At 40.9% G+C, this 17,102-nt stretch overlaps 1 protein-coding gene across 2 annotated transcripts in view; it reads left to right on the top strand.

Annotated features, from left to right (window-relative positions):
* GLRA1 (glycine receptor alpha 1) overlaps positions 1-17,102 on the top strand; it is a 97,547-nt gene that overhangs the window by 76,881 nt on the left and 3,564 nt on the right. For both annotated transcript variants that reach the window (XM_064278562.1, XM_064278558.1), the window contains exons 5-8: positions 214-296; positions 1,439-1,576; positions 4,674-4,888; positions 15,761-15,907. In XM_064278562.1, coding sequence (XP_064134632.1) covers positions 214-296; positions 1,439-1,576; positions 4,674-4,888; positions 15,761-15,907 — 583 coding nt within the window. The remainder of the gene's footprint in view (positions 1-213; positions 297-1,438; positions 1,577-4,673; positions 4,889-15,760; positions 15,908-17,102) is intronic.

The following is a 17,102-nucleotide window of genomic DNA, read 5'->3' as shown; positions in this document are numbered from 1 at the left end:
CTCCGTATGGCCTTATATAACCTGCTTCACCTCTCTCCACTTCCATTTCCATATCTGGAACATGGAAATAGACATGTATTTATTCAAACTAAATAGTAGTCCCCTGACCTCCTTTACCTCTCCTGGACGAATGATTTCCTGGCAGTAACGAGAATATAGATGCAGCCTTCCTGCTTTTGAATCCAGAATCATTCAATTCTCTTCTCTTCCTAGAATCACCCTGACACTGGCCTGCCCCATGGACTTGAAGAATTTCCCCATGGATGTACAGACATGTATCATGCAACTGGAAAGCTGTGAGTCCCCTGCATGAGGCCTCTTAAAAAAGAACCCAGCTCCCACTTACCCATGAGACAGGAAGAAATTCCCAATCAGTTGCTCCTAACCAGACCCCCTTGGGATTGCTGTAATTGCCTAAAACAGTAGATGAGGGGCTTTGCTTTTAGAAAATGCTTTAGAAATATAACTTCCTCTGACACTGTCAGACTGAGGCCCAAGCTGAGCAGCCTACAGCATTCTCTAAAGAGGTACTGTTCCATGTCCCTGTGAACATCATCTCCAGGAATGGAGGAGAAATAGCTTGAGTAAGTCATGGTTCTTAAGCTCACAGGGATGCTCATCCCAGCAGGGGAGATAGACAGCTGCACAAAAAATAATGCAGGGCAGCAAATGGCTACGTGTGCTGTCAGAAGTACAAAGTTCTATGGTCTCTTGGCCAAAGGAGTGCTTTCTTCCGATTGGAGAGGAGAGATGGTAATTGAGGGGGCTTTACAGAGATCAGCTGGGGGACTTGGATTTTAACAGATAGGGTAGCTGAGTTCTTCGATTGCAAATCCAGAAGACAATCTGACTAACTTAAAACTGGAATGAAATAGAAGGACAGAGGAAGTACTAGTGGACTTGAAGGAAAAGCTGGGATAAGAGCCAGGGCTGGAGATTTAGGCCACAGGAACTAAGGGCTGTTTCCTCAGAGCACAGCCTCTGAGGGAATCAGCACCAACCAATTCTGAACCTTCAGTCACTTCACCCAACAGCCAAAGTCTTGAGGCAGAGAATCTGATTGGAGTCATCCTCCCACACCTTGGCCCCCACTGTCAATCCCACCAAGATAGCAAGCCATGGAGTGGCTCCCAGGGAAAAATATGCTGTGAGCAAAAGAGGGGGTTGTCATGAATGGTGTGCAGGCAAAACAGCAGATGTCAGCTGGGCAAGCTAAGGCTGGATGCTGGAAGAGGTAGGAGGAGAGGTGGAAGGACTATGGGATGAATATAAACAGTTAAACCAGCTTTCACCTCCTCTGTGGGGGAAAAAAACAACATGGTCTCATGATTGCCATCAAGTATGTGATGTCCCTCATAGCCCCAACCCTGACCAGCTCTGCATGCTTCACGTAAGTACTTCTGGGTAGTGATTGCTCCTCCTTCTGATCCCATCCCAGTTGGATACACCATGAATGACCTCATCTTTGAGTGGCAAGAGCAGGGAGCTGTACAGGTGGCAGATGGCCTAACCCTGCCCCAGTTTATCCTGAAGGAGGAGAAGGACTTGAGATACTGCACCAAGCATTACAACACAGGTAGGTACAAGAGAAGACCTCTCTTGAATCCATCCCCCAACCAGGGCTGGAGGTCATTTTAAACATTCATTCAATCATTGATTCAACAGACTTTATGAAGTACCCATGATGAGCACAGCTCTGTATTTACTACCTAGTGGTTAAGAGAATAGGCCTTGAAATCAAAAAGCGTCTCTGATATTTTGTTCTTGTGAATCCTGGGGCAAGTAAATTAAGCTTAGGCTATACCTAATTACAAGGGAAGCTGGGAAATATAGTCTTTATTCCATGTAGCAGTATGCCCAGCAAAACTAGAGTCCTTATTCCTAAGGCAAAAAAAAAACAAACAAACAAATTCATTGCCATCAAGTCAATTCTGACTCATGGCAACCTCGTGCGTTACAAAATAGAACTGCTCCCTAGGGTTTTCTTGGCTATAATCATTATGGAAGCAGATCACCAGGCCTTTCTTCTGTGGTACCACGGGTGGGTTCAAACTGCCAAGCTTTAGTAGCTGAGTACTGTCTTCAGTGCTGCTATAACAAATACCACAAGTGGATGGCTTTAACAAAGAGAAATGGAGAAATTTATTTCCTCGGAGTACAGTAGCCTAAAAGTCCGAATTCAGGGCGTCGGCTCCAGGGGAAGGCTTTCTCTCTCTGTCAGCTCTGGGAGATGGTCCTTGTCCTCAATCTTCCCCTAGTCAAGGAGCTTCTCGGGGGCAGGGACCCCGGGTCCAAAGGACACGCTCATGCTCTGCTCCCGGTGCTGCTTTCTTGGTGGCATGAGGTCCCCAGCTCTCTGCTTGCTTCCCTTTCTTTTTATGTCTTAAGAGATAAAAGGTGGTGAGGGCCACACCCCAGGGAAACTCCCTTCACATTGGATCAGGAATGTGACTTGGGTAAGGGTGTTACAATCCCACCCTAATACTCTTTAACATAAAATTACAATCACAAAATGGAGGACAGCCAATACTGGGAATCATGGCCTAACCAAGTTAATACACACATTTTTGTGGGGACATAATTCAATTCATGACAAGCACAAACTCTTTGCACCACCCAGGGACAATTCCTAAGGCAGAAGGGAAGAAGTGATATTTAGAGGCCAACTAGCAGTCTGCCACAGAGAAGCTGCTATTTCTGGTAAAGCAAAACCCCAGAGCAGAGAATACCCACATCAGACCTCAGCAAGAGGGAGCTGAGGGAAGACGTTGAAGATTAGTAAATAGCGAAGTTGGAAGGGTCCACTAGACTGTGATCTCCAAGAGGACGGGGAAACCACAACTGTTTAGCTTAGCATTCTATCTCCCATGCCTAGCACAGTATCTATTTGGTGATTTAATACATGAATGAACTGAGCCCAGACCAAGACTGGCTTTGCATGCCTTATCTCACCTGGGAATGAGCTGAGGGAAGCATTGTGGAAGATCAGTCAGCTGGTGTGCCAGCTGGAAGGCTAGGTGAAAACCTGCTGTCTGAACCCAGCTGAGTAAAGTGGAGGCAGAAAACAGGCTGCTGACAGGAGCCAAGGAGAGGAATGAAGAGAAATCACTATGGGCTCTGGTGGAGAGAGGAGGCCAGTGAAAGGTCAGACAGTCTAGGTTCTGTCCTGTCTGGAACAGCTCCCCTTTCTGGATGACCTCGGAGAAATCTCAGAGCCACTATCCCTGGGACCAGCTGAGATTCAGAGAGAGGATGGTACTCCCAGTAGCATTCATGAGAGCAACAGCCCCCAAGAATCAAAAAATCACAATTGACCTTACAAGCCACAGCTCTTTACCGTCTAAAAAAAAACCAAACCCATTGTTGTCGAGTGGATTCCAACTCATAGCAACTCTATAGGACAGAGTAGGATTGCCCTGTAGGGTTTCCAAGGCTGTAAATCTTTACGGAAGCAGGCTGCCACATGTTTCTCCCTTAGAGCAGCTGTTGGGTTCATACTGCCAACATTTGGTTAGCAGCTGAGCACTTAACCACTGCACCACTAAGGCTCTTTTTCTTCACTGTTAACACAATGCTTTTTCATTCATTGGTACATTTGTTCTTTACCATTTGTATTTACTGAGAATCAGGTTCTGTGCTAGGCCCCGTGAGGTACAGGGAGAAAAGACAGACAAGACCCTGCCAACATGGAACTTACAGCCCAGGAAGCTCCAGGAATCTAGTAACTGTGCTTCGGTGGACAGGAACTGAAACCCCACCATGGGCCTAGCCCCATCCCAGTGCCAAGGATACACAGATGGGGAGGAGTCAAGCTACCCACAATCTAGTACAGAGGAGAGAGACAGAGATAGACTGACTTGTCTCCACTCACTGCATTAAGCCTTAATGGTTCTGGTGGCCCTATGAACAAAGAGCTGAAGAAGCACAAAGGAGGGAAAGAGGCAGCCTTCTGCCTGGGGCAGATGTCACCCTAAACCACCATGGAGGAGAAGGAGGGTTCTTCTGATTGTGGCAAGGAATAAGGGCAACCCAGGCAGAGGGATTAGCAGGGTCAAAAGTTCGGAACCGTGAAAGAGCAGGTCATGCTCAAGGCAAAGAACACAATTTGGTGCAATGCAGTGTAGGAGATCATTCATTAGTAGGGTGAAAAAAGTAGGGAAAGTAGAACGGATAGTCTAGAGCTGCATTTCCGTGTGGGTAATGGGAGATGGCACTGGGCTGGGCAATGGGAGAATTTCTTGTAAGAGAGAAGGAAGGAAAGAGATTTTTGCAAAGGAAGTAACTGGATCAGGCCATGCTTCAGAAGGTGCTGGGAGAAGTGGAGAGAAACTTCCACGTCGCCCCACTCCTGGCAGCAAAATAGTGATGATGTTGGTGATGGTGATGATGATGGCAGCTAACATTCCTGAGCATTAATTATGTATGAGGCACCGTGCTAAGTGCTTTCTAGGCATCACCTCATTTTATCCTCACAGTTACCCTATGAGGGAGGTATTAGTATTATCCCCAGTTTTTTTTATGGTAGATGAGGAAACTGAAACACAGAGCAATGCAAACACTTGCTCAAGGACACAGCTAGTGTGAGGCTGAGCCTCTAGCCAAGATTTCCTGGCTCCACAGCCCTTGCTCCTATCCACCAGGCTACTTTGCCTTCTCACTGCAATTTCTTACAGGTAAATTCACCTGCATTGAGGCCCGGTTCCACCTGGAGCGACAAATGGGCTACTACCTGATCCAGATGTACATTCCCAGCCTGCTCATCGTTATCCTCTCATGGATCTCCTTCTGGATCAACATGGACGCTGCTCCAGCCCGCGTGGGGCTGGGCATCACAACCGTGCTTACCATGACCACCCAGAGCTCAGGCTCCCGAGCATCCCTGCCCAAGGTAAGCCCCACTGCCCAGGAGCACAGGTACCTGGACAGATAAGGGGGAGGGTACCCATCTTCCCACTCTGCCTGGAATAAGTGGAGCACAAGGAATTATTCAGTATTTCTTTATCTACTACAGTTTGTGGGACCCAGCATTCTGATCCATCAAACCTCCACCAGACTCAACATTACAATTGATACAGACTGCCAGATACACGTTCTGCTTCGTTTACTATTAACACTCAACTCCACATTCTCTTCCATTCACTCTTAACACTAGGTGCAGTATTCTACTCCCTTCACCATTAATGGTAGATATTTTGTGTTGGGGGTCCCCAACACCACATCTACATTTGGAGATTTCCTGGAAAGACTCACGAGGACTCAGAATGTAGTTGACTTAGAGCTTTGAGTTATTACAGCATCACAGTAAGGATGCAGAGCAAATCATAAGGGAAAAGGACACAGACAGAGTCTGGAGGAATCCATGTGCAGCCTTCCTTGTTCTCTCCCTGCCATGAGAAATCACAGAGAGCACTCTTTCCTCCAGCAATGAAAATGCAGCAACATGTGTTGTTATTTCTGCCCAGGGAAGCCCGTTTGAGACTCAGCACCCAAGGTTGTAACTGAAGACTAGTCATGAAGGCCTCCCTTTGCCTAGCATAGCACATAACAAAATTTCAGGTTCCCAAAAGGAAAGCAGATGTTCCACAGAAGCCATATTGTTTGCACAGTCTAGGCACAGGGAGCCACTCTTATCAGTTAGGGAACGGTGGGTGCCCCAAAGGGCAGCCAAGAGGCAACCTTGAAAGCAAAGCTTTCAAAGGAGAGTAGCCTCATGCCTGCTCTGGTAACCCTTTTCTGCACATCCCTCAACCGGATTCTCTCGCTTGTAATGTTAAACAGAACATTCTGCTACATTCAGTGTTCACTCTTGAACCACATTCTGCTGCAATTCACTATTAACAGTAGACACAGTGTTTTGTTTGACTCACCATGAACTGCAGAGACACGTTCTGCTCCTTCACCCTTACACTAGACGCAATGTTCTGTTCCATTTGCTCCTAACACCAGACACAGCATTGCATTTCATTCATTACTGAAACCAGACGTTAATTTTCCCCGGTAACCCTTACAAAAAATACAACGTTCTGTTCCTTTCACTGTTAACACTAGACTTCTCATTCTACTTAATTCATTTTTCACACTAGACATAATGTTCTGCTTCACTTACTAGTAATGCCAGACACCACATATTCCTCCATTCACCCATTTTTGAGGCCCAACATTCTGTTCCCCTCACCACTAATGCTTGATGCCTCCTTCTGCATCACTCCCTTTTAATGCTAGACACTGCATTCTACTACATTCACTAGTATCTTATGAACCACCTTCTGTTCCATTCACTCAGCACAAGAAACAACATTCTGTTCTGTCTACAATGAATGCCAGGAACCAAAGTCTGCGTCTTTCAGTCTCACGCTAGATACAACATTCCGCACCTTTCCCAATCAACGCTGCGCTTAACATTCTGTTCCAGTCACTTGTTATTTTTATGTATTAAATTTAACACAGTATACAATGAACACCCTAAGACCCTTCACCTAGATTTACCATTTTGCAACGATTGGTTGATAGATAGATATAGATAAATGTAATTTTTGCTGAATCATTTGAAGGTAAGACACACCGTGACAATTTGCCTCTAAATAAGGAATAGGATCACCATGACATTATCACCTCTAAAAATTAATATTATTTCAAATAATATCATCTAATATAGATCTCTTATATAAATTTTCCCAGTTGTCCAAAAAATGTTTTTATATTTATGGTGAAGGATCCACTCAAGACTCATATGCCTATGCTTGCTCTATTTCGTCTCTTAATCTAGGGCAGTCTCCCATTGGTTTTTGTTTTCATGACATCATTCCACTAAATTTTAATGTGAGGCACAACATTCTGCTTCATTTGCCATCCACGCTAAATACCACACTATCCTCTCTTCGCCCTTATGAAAAAATTAAACAATCTGCTGTTCGCACTATTAACAGTAGACCTCACATTCTGCTACATCCACTGTCAACACTGGAAACCAAATTTTCTGTTCGCTGTTAACGCCTGACAACACCTTCAGCTCTGTTCCATTCTGACTGCAGATGCAATATTCTCCTTCCGTTTCCTTATGCTACACTCAACGTTCTACTCCATTGACTATTAATACTCAGCTCCACATTCTCTTTCATTCACTTAAGTGTACAATTCAGTGATTTTTAGTATATTTGCAAAGCTGTACAATCTTCACCACTCTCTAATTCCAGAAAATTTTCATCACCCCATAGAGAAATCCTATATCATCAGCAGGGACCCTCCATTCCCTCCTCCCCTCAGACCCAGGCAACCGCTAATCTACTTTCTGCGTCTAGGGATTTTTGAACATCTCATATAAATGGAATAATACGATATTTACCTTTTGAGTCTGGATTCTTTAACTTAGCATGATGTTCTCAAGGCTTATCCATATAGTACATATCAGTATATAGTTCCTTTTTTTTTTTTTTTATGATCGAATAATATTCCATCCTGTGGATATACCACATATTATTTATCCATTCATTAGTTGATGGACGTTTTGGCTATTTCCAGTTTTGGGCTATTATGAATAATGATGTTGTGAACTTTCATGTACAAGTGTTTTTGTGGACGTATGTTTTCAATTCTCTGAGTATATACCTCGGAGTAGAATTGCTGGGTCATACGGTAACTATATGCTTCTGTTTTCTAAGTAACGGCAGCATTTTACAGTCCCATCAGCTTTCAAATTAGGGTTCCAATTTTTCCACATCCTCGCCAACACTTGTTATTGTGTGTCTTTTTTATGAGTCATCCTACTGGGTGTGAAGTGGATTTCCTTGTCATTGTGATTTGCATTTTCCTAATGACTAATGATGTTCAGCATTTTTATGTGCTTATTGGCCATCTCTGTGTATCCTTAGAACAGATGTCTTTTCAAATCCTTTGCCCATTTTTTAATTGGGTCGTTTCTGTTTTTGTTGTTGAGTTGTAATACCAAAAACCAAAAACCAAACCCAGTGCCGTCAAGTCGATTCCAACTCATAGCGACCCTATAGGACACAGTAGAACTGCCCCATAGAATTTCCAAGGAACGCCTGGTGGATTTGAACTGCCAACCCTTTGGTTAGCAGCTGTAGCACTTAACCACTACGTCACCAGGGTTTCCTGAGTTGTAATAGCTCTTTATACATTCTGGATATTAGACCCTTATGAGTTATATGATTCGTAAATATTTCCTCCCATGGTTGTATTTTCACTTTCATGATAATCTCCTTTATGCACAAAAGTCTTCATTTTGTTGAAGTCCAATTAATCTGTTTTTTTCTTTAGTTGCTTGCAATTTTGGTATCATATTTTAAATCATTGCCTAATCCAAGGTTGTAAAGATTTATACGTATGTTTTCCTTTTAAGAGTTTTATATTTTTAGTTCTTATATTTAGGCCTTTGATCCATTTTAATTTATTTTCGTATGTGATGTGAGGTGGGGATCCAACTTCATTCTTTTGCTTGTAGATATACAGTTGTCCCAGCCCCACTTGTTTCTGAAAAGACTATTCTTTCCCCATTGAATGCTCTTGACACCGTTGTCAAAAATCAATTGACCGTAGATACATGGGTATATTTCTGGACTCTCAATTCTATTCTGTTGATCTGTGTATCTTATGATAGCACCACAATTTGATTATTGCTGTTTTGTAGTAAGTTTTGAAATCGGGAAATGTGTATTCTTCAACTTTGTTCTTTCTTAAGATTGTTTTGGCTATTCTGAGTCCTTTGCGTTTCCCTACTCTTGTCAGTTTCTACAAAAAAAAATTTGTACTAATTGCATTGAATCTATCCGTGAATTTGGGGAGTATTGCCATCCTAACAATATTAAGTATTCCAGTCCATGAGCACAAAATGTTTTTCCATTTATTTAAGTCTTCTTTAATTTCTTTCAACAAGGTTTTCTAGTTTTCAGTGTATAAGTCCTACATTTATTTTGTTAAATGTATTTGTATTTTATTTTTTGATACTATTGTAAATGGAATTGTGTCTTAATGTCATTTTTTGGATTGTTCATTAGTAGTATAACAAAATAAAATTGACTTTTGTATATTGATAATGTATCCTGATACCTTGCTAAACTCATTTATTAGCCCTCGTAGTTCTTTTGTGATTCCTTAGGATTTTCTATATGTGAGATCATGTCATTTGAAAATAGAGATAGTTTTATTCCTTCCTTCCCAATCTAGATGCCTTTTCTTTCTTTTCCTTGTCTAAGTGCCCTGGCTAGATCTTTCAGCACAATGTTGAATAGAAGTGGTAAGAGCAGATATCAGACATTTTAGGAGGAAAGCTTTCAGTTTTTCACCATTAAGTGTTATATTAGCTGTGGGTTTTTTGTCTCCTTTATCAGGCTGAGAAAGCTCCCTTCTATCCCTACTTTGATGAGTATTTTTTTTTTATATTGAAACATGTTGGATTTTGCCAAATGTTGTTTCTGCATCTATTTAGAAGATTGTATGGTTTTTATTTTTTATTCTATTAGTAGGTGATTGACTTTTGTATGTTTGATGTTGCATTCCTGGGTAAATCTCACTTGGCCATGATACAAAACCCTTTTTATACGTTGCTTGATTATTGGTTTTCTAGTATTTTTCTTTTCACGATTTTTATGTCTATATTCATAAGAGATAATTGGTATGTAGTTTCTTTTCTTGTGATATCTTTGTCTTGTTTTGTTATCGGGGTAATACTGGCCTCTTAGAATGAGCTGAAAAACATTTTCTCCACTTCTATTTTTTTAAAAAGTATGAGAAGGATTGTGTTAAATCTTCTTTAAATGTTTGATAGAATTCACCAGTGAATTCTGGTCCTGGACTTTCCTTTATGGGAAGGCTTTTTTCTTTTTTTCATTACTAACTCAATCGCTTTACCTGTTATAGGTCTGTTCTTTTTTGAGTGTCTTTCTAGGAATGTGTGCATTTCATCTAGGCTGTGGCATAAATTGTTCATTGTATTCCCCTATAATCTTTTAAAATTTCTATAAGTAATGTTCCTTCTTTCATTTTTTATTTTAGTAATTTGTGTCTGCTTTCTTTTTTCTCTTCAGTCTAGCTAAAGGTTTGTCAATTTTGTTGATCTTTTCAAAGAACATTTGGTGTCACTGGTTTTCTCTATTTTTTGGTCTATATGTCTATTGCTATACCAGTATGAGGCTGTTTTGATTACTATAGCTTTATAGTATGTTTTTAAGTCAGTAAGTATGGGTCCTCCTACTTTATTCTTCTTCAAGGTTCCTTTAGCTATTTGTGAACACTTGCTCTTCCAGATAAATTGGAGGGTTGACTTTTGCATTTCTGCGGAGAAGGCTGTTGAAATTTTGATGGGGATTGCGTTGAATTATAGATTGCTTTGGGTAGTATTAACATCTTAACTATACTAATCCTTCCAATTCATTAACACAGAATGTCCTTCATTTATTCACGTCTTCTTTAGTTTCTTTCAATAATGTTTTATATTTCTGTGTACAAGTCTTTTACTTTCCTTGTTAAATTTATCAGTACGTACTTTATTCTTTTAGATGCTATTGTAAATAGTAATGTTTCCTTAATTTCCTTTTCAGCTTGCTCATTCTTTGCTGGAGTACAGATATCCGGCTGATTTTTGTATGTTGACTTTGTACCCTGCCACTTTGCTGAATTGCTTTACTAGTTCTAGTAGCTTTCTTGTGGAACCTAAAACTGAGGTTTCCTATATATAGGGTCCTGTCATCTGCAAAAAGGGATAGCTTTACTTCCTCCTTTGCATTTTGGATACCTTTTTTTTTTTCCCCCTTGCCTAATTGCTCTGGCTAGAACATACAGAACAGTGTTTAATAGCAAGCAGTGCGAAGAGTGGGCATCCTTGTCTTGTTCCTGATCTTAATGGGAAAGCTCTCAGTCTTTCTCCACTGAGTATCACAGCTGTGGGTTTTTTGTAAATGCCCTTTATTATGTTGAGGAATTTCCCTCTGTTCCTGTCTTACTGAGTGTTTTTATTATGAAAGGGTGTTGAATTTTGTCAAATGCCTTTTCTGCATCAATCGAGATGATCATGTGGTTCTTTTCCTTTATTCTATTAATACGATATGTTACATTAATTGGTTTTCTGTTGTTGAACTGCCCTTATACTCTTGGAATAAATCCCATTTGATTATACTGTCTAATTCTTTTAGTAAGCTTTTGGATTCAGTTTCCTAGAATTTTGTTGAGGATTTTTACATGTATATTCATTAAGGATATTGGTCTGCAATTTTCTTTTTTTGTGAGCTTAGGTACTTCTTAAGTCTCCCCTGGGCATGCCCACAGCCCTAAGCAGGCATGTGGCCTTCTGAATTACCAGAAATGTGTCAGAAGTTTCCCAAGCCCCCTTTGGATATCTCATTCCCAACCTTTTCCTTTTTTTTTTTTTCTTTTCTTAATATCCTGATTTTTTTTTTTTTTTACTTAACATCATAACATAGAAAAAGTTCATGTTATATTAAATATTACATTAAAATTTTAACCACAGAAAAAGATTCCATTTGATGCAGCCTAATTTTAATTAGTCTATTAGTGTAGGTCTGTCTTAACATCCACAATTCTTCCCTTTGGCTTACTTCGTTACTATGGGTACATAAAAACACAGTTGCCAGTTTTTCGTTTTAAGCTTTTCCTTTGACCTGTTGGTTGCCCCAGCTCGTATTCGTTGCTTCAGGCAGCCTTGATGTTCAACAGTTGCTGCTGTTACCACAAACACCCCCAGGGAAAAGGTGGTTCATACAGAGCTAGCTCCAAATCAGGTCAGATAAAGACAGTCTTGTGAGTTGGGTCTTCCTGGGGACCACCAGACAGGTCAAATAATGGCAGTTGTCTGGGAATGGGACTTTCAAGGAGTTCCAACTCTTTTCTTTCCTATCCAGTGGCTGTCAGGCTGCAGATTTTCACCTTGATTGCAAGCTATTGATTTTCAAGGCTACCATGGAGCTGGGGAGGGGAAGTTGGGGCAAGTTAAAATGGCACAACGCTCCATGAGAAAACATACGTCCTCACAAAAACTTGTACATGAAAGTTTATAGCAGCATTATTCATATTAGCCAAAAGGTGGGACCATCCTAAATGCCCATTAACTGACAAATAGACAAAGAAAATGTAGTATATCCATACAATGGAGTATTATTCAGCCATAAAAAGGATACATGCTACAACATTGGTGACCCTTGAAATCATCATGTGGAGTGAAAGAAGCCAGTTACAAAAGACCACATATTATATGATTTCATTCATATGAAATGCCCAGAACAGAGAAACTAATAGAGACAGAAAGTATATTAGTGGTTGCTTAGTGCTTGGGGTGTGAGAGAGGGTATGGGGGACAGAAGAATGATAGCTAAAGGGTATGGGGTTTGTTTATGAGATGAGGAAAATGTCCTAAAATTTCTGTGATGATGACTGCACATACCTGTGAATATACTACAGTCATTGAATTGCACACTTTAAATAGGGGAATTATGTGGCATATGCATTATAGCTCAATAAAGCTGTTAAAAAATACCACAAAGCTTGCAGTTCTATGAGATTTAGCCAGTTTTCTTGAATAAACACTCACTAGATAGCTATGAAATGGAACAAATAAACATCAACATCCTATGCATTAGTGAACTGAAATGGACTGGTTATTTACCGCTTTGAATCAGACAGTCATATGGTCTACCATGCCAAGAATGAAAACTTGAAGAATAGCACTGCATTCATCATCAAAAAGAACATTTCAAGATCTATCCTGAGTACAGTGCTGTCAGTAATATGATAACAGCCATACAAGGAAGATCAGTTAATACAACTATTATTCAAATTTACGCACCAACCACTAAGGTCAACGATGAAGTAACTGAAGATTTTTACCAACTTCTGGAGTCTGAAATTGATCAAACATGCAATCAAGATGCATTGATAATTACTGGTGATTGGAACACAAAAGCTGGAAACAAAGAAGAAGGATCAGTAGCTGGAAAATATGGCCTTGGTGATGGAAATGATGCCAGAGATCGCATGATAAAATTTTGCAAGATCAACGACTTCTTCGTTGCAAATACATTTTCTCACCAACGTAAAAAGTGACATTACACATGGACCTCATCAGATGGCATACATAGGAATTAAGTAGACGACATCTGTGGAAAGAGGTGATAGAAAAACTGAATATCATCAGTCAGAACAAGGCTGTGGGCTGACTCTGGAACAGACCATCAATTGCTCATATGCAAGTTCAAGTTGAAAAGGGAGAAAATTAGAACAAGTCCACAAGAACCAAAGTATGACATTGAGTGTATCCCACCTGAATTTACAGACCATCTCAAGAATAGATTTGACACGTTGAACACTAAGACCAGATGATTTGTGGAATGACATCAAGGATATCATACATGAAGAGAGCAAGAGGTCATTAAAAAGACAGGGGAGAAAGAAAAGACCAAAATGGATGACAGAAGACGCTCTGAAACTTACTCTTGAACATCGAGTAGCTAAAGCTAAGGGAAGAAATGATGAAGTGAAAGAACTGAACAGCAGATTTCAGAGGCCAGCTCAAGAAGAGAAAGTAGTATAATGACATGTGCAAAGAACTGGAGATAGAAAACCAAAAGGAAAGAAAATGCTCAGCATTTCTCAAGCTGAAAGAACTTAAAAAATTCAAGCCTTGACTTGCAATATTGAAGGATTCTATGGGGAAAACATTAAACAATGCAAGAAGCATCAAAAGAAGATGGAAAGAATACACAGAGTCACTATACCAAAAAGAATTCGTTGACTTTCAACCATTTTGGAAGGTAGCATATGATCAGCAACTGATGGTACTGAAGGATGAAGCCCAAGCTGCACTGAAGACACTGGCAAAAAACAGAACTCCAGAAATTGATGGAATATCAATTGAGATGTTTCAACAAACAGATGCAGTGGTGGAAGTGCTCCCTCATCTATGCCGAGAAATTTGGAAAACAGGTAACTGGTCAACCATCTGGAAGACATCCGTATTTATGCCTATTCACAAGAAAGGTGATTCAACCTAATGCAGAAATTATCAAATGATATCATTAATATCACATACAAGTAAAATTTTGCTGAAGATCATTCAAAAGTGGCTGCAGCAGTATATCATCAGGGAACTGCCAGAAATTCAAGCCAGGTTCAGAAGAGGATGTGGAACCAGGGATATCATTGCTGATGTCAGATGGATCCTGGCTGAAAGCAGAGAATACTGGAAAGATATTTACCTGTGTTTTATTGACTATGCAAAGGCATTTGACTGTGTGGATCATAACTAATTGTGGATAACATTTCTCAGGATGGGAATTCCAGGACACTTAATTGTGCTCATGAGGAAACTGTACATAGATCAAGAGGCAGTCATTAAAACAGAACAAGGGGATACTGCCTGGTTTAAAGACAGGAAAGGTGTGCATCTGGGTTGTATCTTTTCACCATACCTATTCAATCTGTACCTTGAGCAAATAATCTGAGAAGCTGGGCTCTATGAAGAAGAACGGGCATGAGAATTGGAGGAAGACTCGTTAACAACATACATTATGCTGATGACACAACTTTGCTTGCTGCAAGTGAAGAGGACTTGAAGCACTTACTGATGAAGATCAAAAACTATAACCTTCAGCATGGATTACATCTCAACATAAAGAAAACAAAAAACTTCACAACTGGACCAATGAGCAGCATCATGATAAACGGAGAAAAAATGGAAGTAGTCAAGGATTTCATTTTATTTGGATCCACAATCAACATCCATGGAAGCAGCAGCCAAGAAGTCAAAAGACACATTGCACTGGGCAAATCTGCTGCAAAGATGTTGCCTTGAAGACTAAGGTGCACCTGACCCAAGCCATGGTGTTTTCAATCGCCTCGTATGTGTGTGAAAGCTGGATGATCAATAAGGAAGATCAAAGAATTGACGCCTTTGAATTGTGGTGTTGGTGAAGGGTATCGAACATACCATGGACTGCTAAAAGAATGAACATATCTGTCTTGCAATACGTACAACCAGAATGCTCCTTAGAAAGAAGGATGGCGAGACTGTGTCTTACATACTTTGGACAAATTGTCAGGGGGGAACAGTCCCTGGAGAAGGACATCATGCTTGGCAAAGTACAGGGTCAGCGGGAAATAGGAAGACCCTCAATGAGGTGGATTGACACAGCGGCTGCAACAGTGGGCTCAAGCATAACAATGATTGTGAGGATGGCACAGGACTGGGCAGTGTTCTGCTCTGTTGTGCGTAGGGTCGCTATGAGTCGGAACCGACTCGATGGCACCTAACAACAACAACAACAGATTGCTATAAGCTTTGGTTAATCAACAGATGTCTGAAAAAGTTGATTCTGACAACTTTTGCCAGTTTTCTTATTACTTTTATGGAAAGGGAGGATTTTGAAAGCTTTTATGCTACCACTTTTGTTTACATCCTCCCTTCACTTCTAAGACTAGGTACTACATTCTGCTCCTATCATCCTTAGAATAAAAACTACATTCTATTCCATTAACCTATAATGCAAGATACACAAGACACATCAAGACCCCCTCTCTTTAGTACACATGTAGGTATCACATTCTGTTTTCCTAAATTCTGCCCAGTCTTGATGACTTGATGCATTTTCTTCTGCTTTCCTCCACAGGAGGAGGGTGGCAGCAGTGGGTGATGGGAAGAGTTGATAAAGAGCAAAAACATCCCACCATACTCAATATTCCACTCTTCTTTTCTGCCCTCACCTCCCTCTGTTGCCTCCCTCACTCCCCACCCCAGGTGTCCTATGTGAAAGCCATTGACATTTGGATGGCCGTGTGCCTGCTCTTCGTGTTCTCAGCCCTGCTTGAGTATGCTGCTGTCAACTTTGTGTCTCGGCAGCACAAAGAGCTGCTCCGATTCAGGAGGAAGCGGAGACATCACAAGGTAGGCCTTTGGGTCACTGCGTAAGGAGGGACAGCTGGTGGTAAATGGAAATTCCAAGCAGTCTCGTCTTAAAATACTCATTTCTCTGGATCGTCCTTCTCAGTGGGTATGGAAGGCAAGAAATAAGGATTAAAGTCGCAGCTTCCCCTTTCATAAACAATGCCATGGTCTGGTCCATAGGTAGTCACTCTTCCAACCCTAACAACTTACAGATACTACCAGGTTACACCCAAAGACAGAACTGATGGAGAAAATGTTGGTGGGGCCAGGATGTTAACTCACTGATAAACCCAGAATATGGTAGGCTGAGAGATGTCTATTGTTTTTTGTTTTTGTTTTTTTCTACAAGGCTGCCTTATTTCAATGGGCTTGGTTCTGAAAAAGCATTCCACCACAGAGTATGATCTTAAAGTAGAATGACCAAGCTCCACATCTGCTTGCTTCCTACCTCCAGGAAAGGCAGCCCCAAGATCTTCTCCCAGAATGGGTTCTCTCACCTTGTGAGGGATTGAATAAAATAGTATAAACAAATGTTCAAAGGGATGAAAAAACTAATGAACAAGGGGCAGGCTTTCCAGCCAGAGAGTCTGCCCTCAAGTCTTTCCCGTGACAGATCAGAGCAGCCAAGGACCCATACTGTATGACCTGTCAGGTTATACCACACTCCTGCCATATACCAAAGCCCTATAAGCTTTAGATGGAACTCTTCAAAATAACTGCTTACCCAGCTACAATATACTGTGACAAAGGACTCTGCTTTTTTAGTTCTCTTTGGTATGTGACTTCAAGTTAGTTTTTTCTGGGCCCAATTTCTCCATCTGTAAAATGGGCTCAATGGGCATAATGGGGGACTGTGGTGATAGTAAATTGAGGAGGTGCCAAAGCAGCTTGTAGTTTCATTCCTACCGCACAAGTGCCAGGTTTTAAAATTATTACGTATGCACAGATTTTTCATCGGTATGTTTCCTAAACATCAGCAATGTAATGTGATTAACTTCTGGCATTTTACCATAGGCAGGAGAGAGACTTTCCCAGACAGAAAATGTCCATGGGGGTTAAGATAAGCTATCACCACCCTTCTCAATCTGCACTGGAAGAGGAAACTATCTTGTGTGTAGCAAACTAGACAAGACTTCTTAAAAGACCCCTAGTTTTAGTGCTTCCATAATAAAAAAAAATACTGCCCATTAAATAC

This window comes from Loxodonta africana, chromosome 2, assembly GCF_030014295.1.
Source record: "Loxodonta africana isolate mLoxAfr1 chromosome 2, mLoxAfr1.hap2, whole genome shotgun sequence".
NCBI lineage: Eukaryota > Metazoa > Chordata > Mammalia > Proboscidea > Elephantidae > Loxodonta > Loxodonta africana.
The sequence above is the reverse complement of the archived record's forward strand: the minus strand, read 5'-3'. Positions and strand labels throughout refer to the sequence as shown.